Source organism: Amblyomma americanum, chromosome 5, assembly GCF_052857255.1.
Source record: "Amblyomma americanum isolate KBUSLIRL-KWMA chromosome 5, ASM5285725v1, whole genome shotgun sequence".
Classification (NCBI taxonomy): Eukaryota; Metazoa; Arthropoda; class Arachnida; order Ixodida; family Ixodidae; genus Amblyomma; species Amblyomma americanum.
Genome location: NC_135501.1, coordinates 105,762,810 through 105,774,661, shown reverse-complemented (window position 1 = coordinate 105,774,661; position 11,852 = coordinate 105,762,810). Strand labels below are relative to the sequence as shown.

General features: G+C 43.3%; 1 protein-coding gene across 4 annotated transcripts in view; it reads right to left on the bottom strand.

Annotated features, from left to right (window-relative positions):
- LOC144134895 (cyclin-dependent kinase-like 4) overlaps positions 1–11,852 on the bottom strand; it is a 108,621-nt gene that overhangs the window by 1,774 nt on the left and 94,995 nt on the right. For all 4 annotated transcript variants that reach the window (XM_077667699.1, XM_077667698.1, XM_077667700.1 and 1 more), the window contains exons 6-9: positions 8,719–8,916; positions 4,809–4,891; positions 2,196–2,255; positions 782–913 (exon numbers count right to left, since the gene is read on the bottom strand). In XM_077667699.1, coding sequence (XP_077523825.1) covers positions 782–913; positions 2,196–2,255; positions 4,809–4,891; positions 8,719–8,916 — 473 coding nt within the window. The remainder of the gene's footprint in view (positions 1–781; positions 914–2,195; positions 2,256–4,808; positions 4,892–8,718; positions 8,917–11,852) is intronic.

Here is an 11,852-nt window from a genome sequence, read left to right as displayed (position 1 = left end):
AATTCCAGTGAGCGTTGTTGTTGAGGGAAGATCATCCGGACATCGAAGTCACAACACAATTTAGTTTGGTTTTGCGGTTGTAGATGAGGATGGCCCAGAACATTCGATTCATTCCATTGTTATTTTTTCATTAGGTTGGAGTGAGATATAGCGTTAATGATGCCAAGCAGGTTGAGATCAAAATGACACCAGGTGATGTTGAACCAATGTTCAAAGCAGCGTGAGGATTTCATCGTTTACAGAGTTGGTTGAAATGACAGCGATGTGCGGCCCAAGTTTGGTGTCCAAGTCGAAGCAATCGACGCAGATGTCCGAAGGAAACACAGTATGCAGAATCCCAGCATTCGATGCATGGAAAGAGAAGGAGAAAGGGAGGAGGGCATGTTGGAGCACAGTGAGACAACGAAAACCGCGTAAAGAACCAATGGCATCTGGAATCATTTCTGCTATCTAGAATTATCGTTTGTCATGCATAATATTTCTTTATAGCATCCACTGCATATTATTGCCTGTACTAAAGAATATGCATTCAGCCAAATAAGAAATAGCTTAGCTGAAACATTTAAAATTTTTTCGCACCTTTTTTCTAGCAGGAGCTTGTTTGCTTTCAGAAGAAACACTTGTGTGCTTTTATAAAACTGAAACCAAAAACTTCAGCTTTGGGTGCAAATTTCAGGCGTAGAACAAAAGGTCGGAAGTAAGGAGCGCTTACTCAGTGTACAGCTTAAATGTTGCCTAAGATTCTATCAAACATTCAAACTGTATAATCAGGCTGAGATACCTTAGACTTCTCCCTCCGGACGCGAACGTTGTCCTCAACGTCCACTTCGGGCACTTTACAGTCGGCGAGGTACGGGTGCTTCAACAACTGCTCGCACGTCCACCGTTTCGTAGGATCCTTGTCCAGGCACTTCTGTATTGCGATCAAGCGAATGAGTAAAATGGTTCAAGTCCCGCGTAAGAGATTTCAAAAATGTGGATGCGATGTTACTATGCTGGGCAATGGAACGACGCAGGGTGCGTATTGAGATTCCTGTCCAACGTACCGCTATGGAGCATTCACCGCTTGAAAGTAATGAGTACTTCATCAAGGTGCAACAAAGTATTTGGATGCCTACTATATATGCTATTTTCAAAGCTGGACTCGAGCACAGGATTATCAAAACAAACCTTAACAACTTGAGGCACTACCAGTCCTAGGCTTGCCATCCTTTGGAACAAGCATACAGATTGCAAGTTTGATAGCCGCGGTGACGTTTACTCTCACTATATTCCTACGCGGATTTTGCTTCAAGTGCAACCACAGTTCCACCCATGAAGGTAGCTGTTCGGTAGAGAGCTGAACAGGTAAGGAGGAGTGATATCTATTACTTGTTCTCGAGTCTCGTTTCTTCCACGCTGCGCAGTGCAATGAACACGGACGACAGAAGGAGACAAAACGCGCACTGCACTGTCTCCCTCTGGTGATTTTGCAGGCAACGCGTGTGTTGTCACCTTTTGTCGTCCTTGCTCAACATCTGCTTTGGCACTTGCTAACAAATTAGCTAACTAGCCCAAATAGCCACTCTACAACAGTAATCCTTTCACAAATATCAAGCTTGCAACTGAACTGCCCAACTTATCACCCCATTTATCCAGACACGTGCCGGCGCAATGTAAATTACCATTGTTCTTGAACGAAGCAACTGCCGGCACTACTTTATACCATCAGCAGGTGAGGTTCATCCTCTCAGTTATGTAGTGTCATTCTAGTCTACACCTGCCGTAACAGCTCGTCGCAAGTATCAGAAATCCTATGAATTAGGTGAATGTCCGACAACTTCCTTTTTTGAATTTTTTTTCCCAGAAACAGCTATTCAAGAAAATACGCTTTTAAAAGCGGGGAGGACCCTTCGAGAAATCGCTTCAGCAATTCACCATTCGGTTTTGCAGGTGCTACTTCGCGCTCCATACCAAGACTAGTACGGGCCTCGAGTTGGTGTCGGAAGTGCTTTTGCAGTGGCGAAAATGGGAGCTTACACCAGCGTGCCGGTTTTGATTACGTGGTTACGTTTAAAACAAAAAAAATTTCCTCAGAAAATAAAGTGAGCTCAGGCCGCCCATTAGCGGCACTAATATATTCATACACACCGCCTCCGAGCAACGAAATAGCAGGAACAAGAAATTGCCTATCTGCCTGATTAAAGTCCGCTTACCTTCAAGAAATCAATTCCGAACGAGTCCACGGTTGCCGGTATTGCAGACTGCAGAGATTCCTGCATGAAAGAGGCACATATCTCACTGAATGGATGCTGACTACCCCGTCATTAGTTAACTGTTTTTTAATCATGCCCAGTCAGCACTGGCGACTGTTGACCCCACAAATATTACAAGCAATTTCAAAGCTACCAAAGCTCTTCCAAATTTGTTACACCATCGAATATAAAGTCTGGGAAGGCAATTTTGAATTTTGAAGTAATTATCAGCTTTTGCTAAGAAGCGACAAATTTTGATGTGGGGCTGAAAATCAGCGTGCAACTTTTCTTCACGAGCATGGCAGAACCTCTGTTAGTAATACCCTGTTGCAAACAGTCTTGGTGCGGTGATTTTTTTGGAGCTGGAGACAACTTTTTTAATGCTACTATTAGTAGCAGTTAGCCAGAGGAAGATGTCCGGTAGCCGTGTTTTAGCTGGGCTGATCAAGAGGCCGAGAAACCAGCCGAAAACTACAACTTTGTCCGCTGGCAAGCACTGTTTTCTGCCTGCTGCCTGTTTATAGATTTGTTCTCCACCTTAAGCAGGAATCAGGACGTACAAAGTATGATGGCCGTTATGTGCCGTCTGTTAACTTTATGTGGCCAATATTCCGTCCCGCAATCGCTATAGTGACAGCCATTTTGACTATGAAAGGAACGTTCTGCACCCGTTCCTGGAATGGCACTGTTCAGTGAAGCCAACAGCGCCATGTAGAGACGGAAAACACGTTACTCAATAACGCGAAATTTTCGGACAGTTTTTGCCAGTTGAGACAATACAGTTTTAGTCAGTATACGAATGTCTGAGCGCTTCTCCAATGACTGCACTTCTAATGAATTTATGCCAGCTGCTTTTCTGGCCTACTTCTACCCAATTTAAAGCCCACTTTACTGCTATTCCATACATGTCGAGTGTCACTATGTGTATTTCAACATTCAGTACCTGATTTGCCAGGTGGCACGTGAGCCTCTGTCACTCTGTCAAAGGTTCCTTGTTTTGTATCTCAGAATATGTTTGAAGCAAAAAGCCGCTTTATGCGCAGTTACTTTAGTATGTGACAATAGATACATATTATTCAATGTTCTTGTCTCACTATATTTGCATACCTTTCGAAGTTTCTTCGTATCATTCTTGTTTATCACAGTTTCTCATTTATTCATTAGATGCCTATCATTCAGAAGCACACGTATGTTAGTTAATGTGTTCGTATTTATCAGCATTTTCTAAAAATAATACATTTCTACAAAAATCATCCTTTAGCACCTCTAGGAAACAGCTTCTTCCTGTAAGAGAGAAAACATTTTTCTAACCTGATGTGTTGATAATCCAGATCACTGAATATTTCAGGCGCTTTTTCAAATAAACTAAACACATTTTGTATGTTTCTGCATTTAAAAATAATTTTCGTGCATAATCTTCAATGAAAAGCATGTGTTTTGATAATATATCTTTCAATACTGCTTAATGTTTCCATTTTAAATGCATGCTACAAAGTAGTACTTTATTTTAGGTTAACTGTTATGCGGCCTAATAATTTACCTAACGCGCATTTTCAGTCTAAAACACTAAAATCAACTATGAGAAAATGTCCATTTTGTCCACCATAAGACAAGAGTCAAGCAAGGATCGCACTCTGTCCTCTTATAATAACTTAAGTTCGAAAGCACTGTTTCACTAGGTCTAACCAGCTCACCGAGTTTGTGTGAAGCCTGACCTAGACGATCACCTTGGGCAAGGCATAAATAAATAAAATAACTATTTCCGCAACTGGGATTCGAACCCACGACGGCGTGAACAGATCAGCATCGCTGATCACTGCATGAGAGCACTATCGAACTATCAAAAACAACCATCGAACTAATATACTACACACTATCACGCATAACATCGCATACCGTCGTCTTCATCAACTAATACTACTATGGAACATATATTGTTGCCAGACAGGCCGATGACGCTGCAAAGCAAAATCATGAGCCAAACAAGCTAAACCAATGCTTTCGCACGTCTACTCGGTTTACCAACGTTAAAACATAACCACTTTTTTTAGCTCTCCGTCTAAATGGAAGAAAATATCTATGAAGAAAGGATGAAAAATATGAGCATCCTTGGGGCCGCCGCGGTGGCTGAGTGGTTATGGCGCTTGGCTGCTGGCCCGAAAGACGCGGGTTTGATCCCGGCCGCGGCGGTCGAATTTCGATGGAGGCGAAATTCTAGAGGCCCGTGTGCTGTGCGATGTCAGTGCATGTTAAAGAACCGCAGGTGGTAGAAATTTCCGGAGCCCTTCACCACAGCGTCTCTCATAGCCTGAGTCGCTTTGGGACGTTAAACCCCCATAAAACCATGAGAATCCTTGTTTTATAGACGCCGCAGAGAAACTTGTGTCATCGGTAGACGTGTATTGTTATGTGCTGCAGACATATTCTGAGTACAACAGGTCTCTTCATCATAAGCCGTCATGAGGAAGGCGATGGCTATACGAGGAGTGGAGTGGGAGCGCCGTCCACGTGAAGACAGGAGACTCGTGTTTCACTGGATCGACACAAGCAGTATTCGTTTAAAATGCAACTTACCACTACATCAGGGTCTGGAATGCTGACTCCAGCGAAGAAGTCGTTCGTCTTGAAGATCTGCAGATGCCTTGGTATGAGCTCTCCTAAAGAAGGAGGGAAACTTTTTGTACTGGAACTCAAGAAACGCTACGAAAGCACCCACTGCAAACTTTCCTGGAATGGCAAAAAGTAGCAAAGGTTTGAATCTAGGCAATGCGAATTATGAAACTTTTGCGCAGCACGAATGAAATCTGTGCTATTACATATCTATTCTGAATCATTGCCAACGCTGTTATGGGAAAAATACTCTAAAATTTATTTCACCGAACTCATTTATTTTGCGCGGTAATTAAAATCAATTGTTTTAAAGCTTCAAAGTGCTGTCTTATTTTCGACCTATCTTAGATTCCTGTGTCTGCTTAGCTGTAAATTTTTCACGCATTTACGAATTGAACCATGCTAGACTGAACTGAAATTGGAACGATTGTAGTCTTTTTCAGGAGCTCATTTTTATTGCGCCTCCCAGCAGATGTATATGCACTTCCGCCATCAATGGGTTTGCGTCTGTGGGGCGGCGTACAAGAATCAGGGCAGCGGTTTTTTGTAAGCCCTTTTTGTAATCTCTTGCGGATGCTTTGTAAGAGGCTTTTCTAAGATGAACCACTTTATCAGTAAGAATGTTGAGCGAAGGGTAGAAATGGTAGAGGATTTAAAATAAATATTATTTTCTCCGAGTATGGTAAAAAGCGCGCAGCCTTCAAAACTGAGTGTCGCGGTCATTGATGAATCAAGATATTCGATGTCAGTTATACAGAAACTACGGCCTGCTGATCAAGATATGACTTCAAAATGCTGAAAACATATTGATGCATTGAAATGGCAAAAACAAGAAATAATATATCACCAAAAAAAAACAAAAAAACATGAGAAATAGCGAATACCCGTTGTACAAATCCTTGTGAGGATCGATATTTTCTGCAGACATCAAAGTGTGATCATCTGGAGTGCAAACGATGCTACACAGTTTAGGCCCTCTACCAATAAGCCTTTGCTGTCACAAACTATACTCCTCGACCGCTCGTCTTCCGCCATATAGTTCGGCCGCACGGCAGTGAGCCTGGGCGTCTGGCGCGTTGCTCTCCTCGCGGTAACTTGACGCCATCGCTGGGGCCATTGGCGCCCTCTGTTGAAACTTCTTGTAACTAGGCATGTCTAGCAAGTTTGCTGCAATCAAGGAAACTTCTTCCGTGACCATTAACGTTGAAAGTTGGAAGTTTAGTAGGAAATAAAGGCATAATAGACAAATATTGACAATATATGGTGTTTTAAAATAAAACTAATAACTGAAAGCGGGGACTACAATCTACTGCTTATATAGAAAGAGACGGCGTCTTTCGACTGCGTAGCTTCCTCTCCATTCGCAAAAAGTTGTCGCAGAGTATAAACGCACGTCAGATTCTTGTGAAGTGAGAGAAAACTCGGCCATATCGACCTTTCTGATAAAATATGGACAACATGAGTGCTTTTGAAACTGCTTAATTTTAGTCAGCCGTTGTAAAATTTAGTCGGTCACACACCATGAGAGCTGCTTCATGCGTGGTAGCTATTTTACGTACTCTCGCTACGCGTGATTTGATTCTTAGCTAGCTTTGAACTGATTTTGTACAGCTCACAGTCAGAGGTTGTAGCAGAAGCCATATCCCGGTTAACTTCAAATCCTTATCAGCTCCCTTCCTTGATATTCACAAGGCAGAAGTACGATGCGTAAGGTTCATATTGAACTTTTGTATAGGTAGTGTTCTGTGTGCAACTGCACTGCACACGCTTACAAATGCACAGCTGCACTCTCAAAAGGACACAATTTCAAAAGAGCTTTCTCTAGTTGAATTGGAATCTCTAAAACTTTCGGGACCTTCAACAGCTCTCAAACCTGTAAAACTAAAAGGTGACCGCTGTCACCTTTTCACTGTGTCAACTTTTGATGTCGCTCAGAAAGCGACATTATACAAGCAAGCTTTGCACAAGATGGAGCGAACATTTTGGAAAAAATATCAAATGGCCTTCCTATTTGCCCTCTGTGTCGTATTCTTCTTTCCTGTCTTAGCTTACGCTAAATTATAATGTCTGCCTCAACTTCAGGCAATTATATATTCATCTTTGCTTCAGGTAATTATAGACGCCTATTGAAGAAACCCCACATGTACCTATGGTTTTATGGGATATCGGTAATATGGGCTATATGGGTCGTATGGGCATGGTCATATGAGGAATACGGCTCGTATTGGGTGACATATTTTGATGTGGGAGCCATAGCCATACGATTTCATTTTAAGTGCTAACTCATGGATATACACTTGTAAAGTAAAATAAGCGATAAAATAATTGCGCCAGAATCTGGTATCGAAGAGACACCTTCGGATTCGCAGCTGAGCACGCTAACCACAAAGTCACGTCGAGCACTGGGAGAAGACGCATTATTTTCTCATGTCTAAGGAAATGGGCACTTTCGCACTATATACTTTGTGCCTTAGGGGGTTCGGGCTGTGCATTATTTTTTGTACCGTGAGCTACACTGGCTGAGGTTGAGCAGTTTCGCGTGGCTCCTGGGGAGCCGTGCTGCGCATGCGCGAGGAGCAGTGCCATCACATGGCGCACAGCTGGTGTGCCTCGCCGGTCTGCGCATTCCGAAGTTCTGTCATAGCCGCAGCAGACACACTGGCGCCGGCGCGTGACCAGCTGTTAGCCTCAGTTGCGCAGTAGCCAAGTCTGACGCAGCACCGGAGCCGCTTGATAGCGCCTCTCATTTTGTGCGCATGCACAGAGGTATGAGTGAGGGTATACATATAACAGGGCGTTTGCCAGTGTGGTATAGCCATGGAGAAAGAGAGCGAAATTTCTCCTCAGCGGCAATTAATGCTCAGCAACTCAGCGTAGCTCACGCTACGTATATCCTGGCATAGTCTAGCTAAGCCGCTGCTAATTGTTCTCTTTCTTTTTCTCTGCCCACACTAATATATGTATATTTTTACCAAGCGAACACAGCGCAGTCGCAGCTAGCTGCTTGCCTTGCAAATGTGCTGAATATTCTTGCGGGCTATCAGCAGGTGTCGCCGCTGCCCTGCATCTATATTAAGCATTGGTTGTGAATGAAATGCACGTTAATCTAGCTACACACAGAGATATCTGGCTCATCAATTCCCGGCATAGGGCGTAATTTAGCTTCACATGCGGCCAACGGAGGAGCGGAGCAGAGATTACACTTCCGACTAAGCATACAGAAGCACGAAAATACGCAAGAAACCATGGAATGGACCAAAGGCTTGTACACGCGCCATGGTGGCAGGGTGCATTATTGTTCGCATATAGGTATCCAAATCACGTTGATTTCCAAGTTCTGATGACTTTAGCAGGGCTCGTGTGGGCATATGAACACATACCTCGTATGGTCTCAAATCACCGGCCATATCAACTACACTTGCTACCCTATGCTCCATAACAAGTGATATTGGTCCACGAATGGGACACATGAATTCATATATGTCCCACATGAATTCATATGGGACACATATGGCATTCATATGGGACACATGGATATGCACGTGCTTCATGAGGATATATATCTGTCCTATATGAACTGATATGTGCCCCATATAAATTCGTTAGTGCCCGATATAAAATCACAAGTTTTTTTTTCAATAGGGACGCCGTTCTATTTGTCTGCCGTCTTCACCTATCAGCCGGCTATAATACGGTCACCACCCCGTGACAATACTAACAATCTGAGAATGCTACTGAAGCACACTTTTCATAGAGCAGGTCTGTGCTTTTGAGTGACTTCCTTTATTGCACTCGCCACTGTCGCAGTACATTTGCAAGTGTGTGCGCTGTAATTCGACGCCACAGCCCGCGGCCAGGCAGCCATGGCTCTCACCGAGTGTCCTGCGTATGAGGTACAGCTGATCGACGTCCGACTTTCCGGGCCACAGCGCCTCGCCGCGCATCAGCTCAGCTGCCACACAGCCCACGGCCCACACGTCCACGGGGGGTCCGTACTGCGTGTCGCCCACCAGCAGCTCGGGCGCCCGGTACCAGCGTGTCGCCACATAGTCCGTGTAGTTCTCGCCAGGACCTTAATAGATGGCGCAGCCGGAAAGCATAATTGTGAGGCCAACGAATTCTGGTAGCAGGTTTGCTCCGGTTGCGGCATTAGCTCTAACCTCATACCAGATAAAAGTGCTCCGCTTAAGCGCCACCCCGCACTTAAGCATTTATGTATTAACTCCACGTTTAGAAGGATAAAAAGACCTTAAACCCCAATGAGCGCACCGAAGGGGTATCTGCACAGTAGTAAGATGGAAAGTTGGGCGAGTTGAATTTGATTCATGGGGAAAGGTAGCGCGAAAAGAACGATGACCAAAGGAACAAGTAAGACACGACACGAGTTGCGAAAAAGCGCTCGTGTCGTGTCTTACTTGTTCCTTTGGTCCTTGTTCTTTTCGTACTACCTTTCACAATGAAGGTATCTGCACAGTATGAATGCATGTCAGGGTGGTCAAAGCAGTAATAACCTAGTTACTTGGAAAGAGTGCCTTCTCGCGCTTCATATATCGGATTATACTGAACAGTGGCTCGTTTGACCCTGTATCCTGTAAGGTAACTTTTTTTCGCCGAATGAAAGATCACAATAGGAAATTATTTTTGTTTCTGGTCAACCGGCAAGAAAGCGCTTTCTTTCCTATTGACGCACTCTGAACTAAAGATTATTCCCCGCACTCTAACTTCAGCTCGCTGCTCCACATCACCAAAGGCGCCACACTCTAGCGAGCATTCGCTCCGCTCCCGCACATTTCCTTTCGAACAGGCCATCCTAAAACATATTTTCACTGGCAAGCACTTGACCGCGACGGAATACCATTTGTCAGAGCGAAAGTTGGCCGTAGAACTGCCGTTGGGAACAGCGGCTACATCTTAACAATACTCGCAATGCTTCCTTCCAGTTTGTGAAGTTTTTAAGCGGTACTTATCGTTTCAGTAGTGGTCAACGGGTTGAAGTTGACGTTGAAAGTCTATTAAGGAATCCAAACAAAGTTGCAAGCGTATACAACGAGAGGTCCCATGGTACAAGACCGCGGGTGGGACCTCCCATGACTATAAATTTCAATAAGCAACAGAATAGGAAATACACAACACATTAATTAGCTACGCCGAGAATAGATAGATACATAGCGTAATATGAGTTACCGAAATATTTAAATACAAAGAATATAATGCAGAATAATGTATAATAAAACACTCACAGATGCTGTGATACAAATAATCAATAACAAAAAAGAAGAAAAAAATCACACATTTTATTTATTTATTTATTTATTTATTTATTTATTTATTTACCCTAAAGACCCAGAGGAGGGCATTACATAGGGGGGGGGGGGGGGGGGGGGAATGTTGAAAAGAAAGCACACATAACAAATCAACTCATAACAAATGATGGTAAATATACAGAGGGCAGAGTTTGGGTAACATTTGGTTAAGTGCAGTATAACATATTGAAACCACAAAATTCAACACGTTCAAACAAGTGAGTAATAATTAGGGCAAAATAAGTAACTAAAAATACAATGGCACATAAAAGGGGCTCCGGAGCTGTTCAGCACACAAGAAATGGCAAAGCAAAAAAGGACCGCCAAAAAGTCACGGACACGGTAAATCATTCAGCATTCTATGACGCATTTTCCGTGTTCAGAAATGTTAGTAAAACTGTTTGAAAAGATTATAATTCAGTATGGCCGACAATGCTGGGTGGCAATGAGTTCCATTCATTTATTGACAAAACCAGCGGTGACTTCTGATATTTTAGTGTGCGAGCGAAAATCGAACGTACCTTATGCGCATGATCCAGGCGAGCTGAACAATGAGGTGCAGGAAAGATATGATTTCGGGAGAATGGCGTTTCGCTGTAGTATAAGGTGTGAAATAATGACAACCGGGCGAACTTTCTACGTGTAGCAAGAGGTTGAAGATTCATGGCTTGCTTTATTGCTGATACGCTTTGATGACGTGAGTAGGATGACAGTATGAATCTGACGGCTTTATTTTATACTGCTTCTAGAGCATTTGTAAGAATCGCGTGGGAGGGGTTCCATATAACAGAAGCGTATTCAACAGATGATCTGATAAGCGTTGTATAAGCGCTGTGCCGTGTTTCAGCGTTCGCAAGGGATAAACGGCGTTTCAAGAGACCAATTTTTTTAAAGGCTTTATTAGTTATGTATTCAATGTGAGCATCCCAGGTTAAGTTCTGACTAAAAAACACTCCCAGATATTTTATACACGACACGGAGTCAATTCCACTATTATTTAACCGGTAATTATTCTGTGATGTTTCTGCTACGCTAGAGAATCTTACATGCTTAGTTTTACTGACATTAATATCCATCTGCCACGTTGAACACCATTCAGTTAGTTCTGTTAGATCTGATTGAAGAGCTAGTGCATCAGTCGGGGTGGTTATCTGCCTGTATATTACGCAGTCGTCTGCGAAAAGCCGTATTGATGAAGTAATATTAGAGGCAATGTCGTTTATATAAATTAGGAAAAGTAATGGCCCTAATACTGAGCCCTGTGGGACACCGGATAATACGCGAGTGGGTTTAGAAATGAGGTTCTCAATTTTGACCGACTGGTAACGATCGGTTAGGAATTGCTCGATCCATGTAGTTGTTTTGTCGTCGAGCTGTAAATTTCGGGTCTTTAGCAGTAAGCGTTTGTGGGCAACACGGTCAAAAGCTTTTGTAAAGTCAATGAAAATGGCGTCTGTGAGATGAGACATGTGTAGGGATTGATGAAGGTCAGTCACAAGCTCAAAGAGTTGCGACTGGCATGATCGGTTTGGCCGGAATCCGTGCTGGTTCTCGAGAAGTAAGTTATGTAGGTTCAGATGGTTCATGATGTGGGAAAAGAAGATATGCTCTAGTAGTTTGCAGCAGATACAAGTAAGTGAGATAGGCCTGAAGTTGTTTGGATCGGTGTTACTTCCTGATTTGTGTACGGGAATGATGTGTGCTT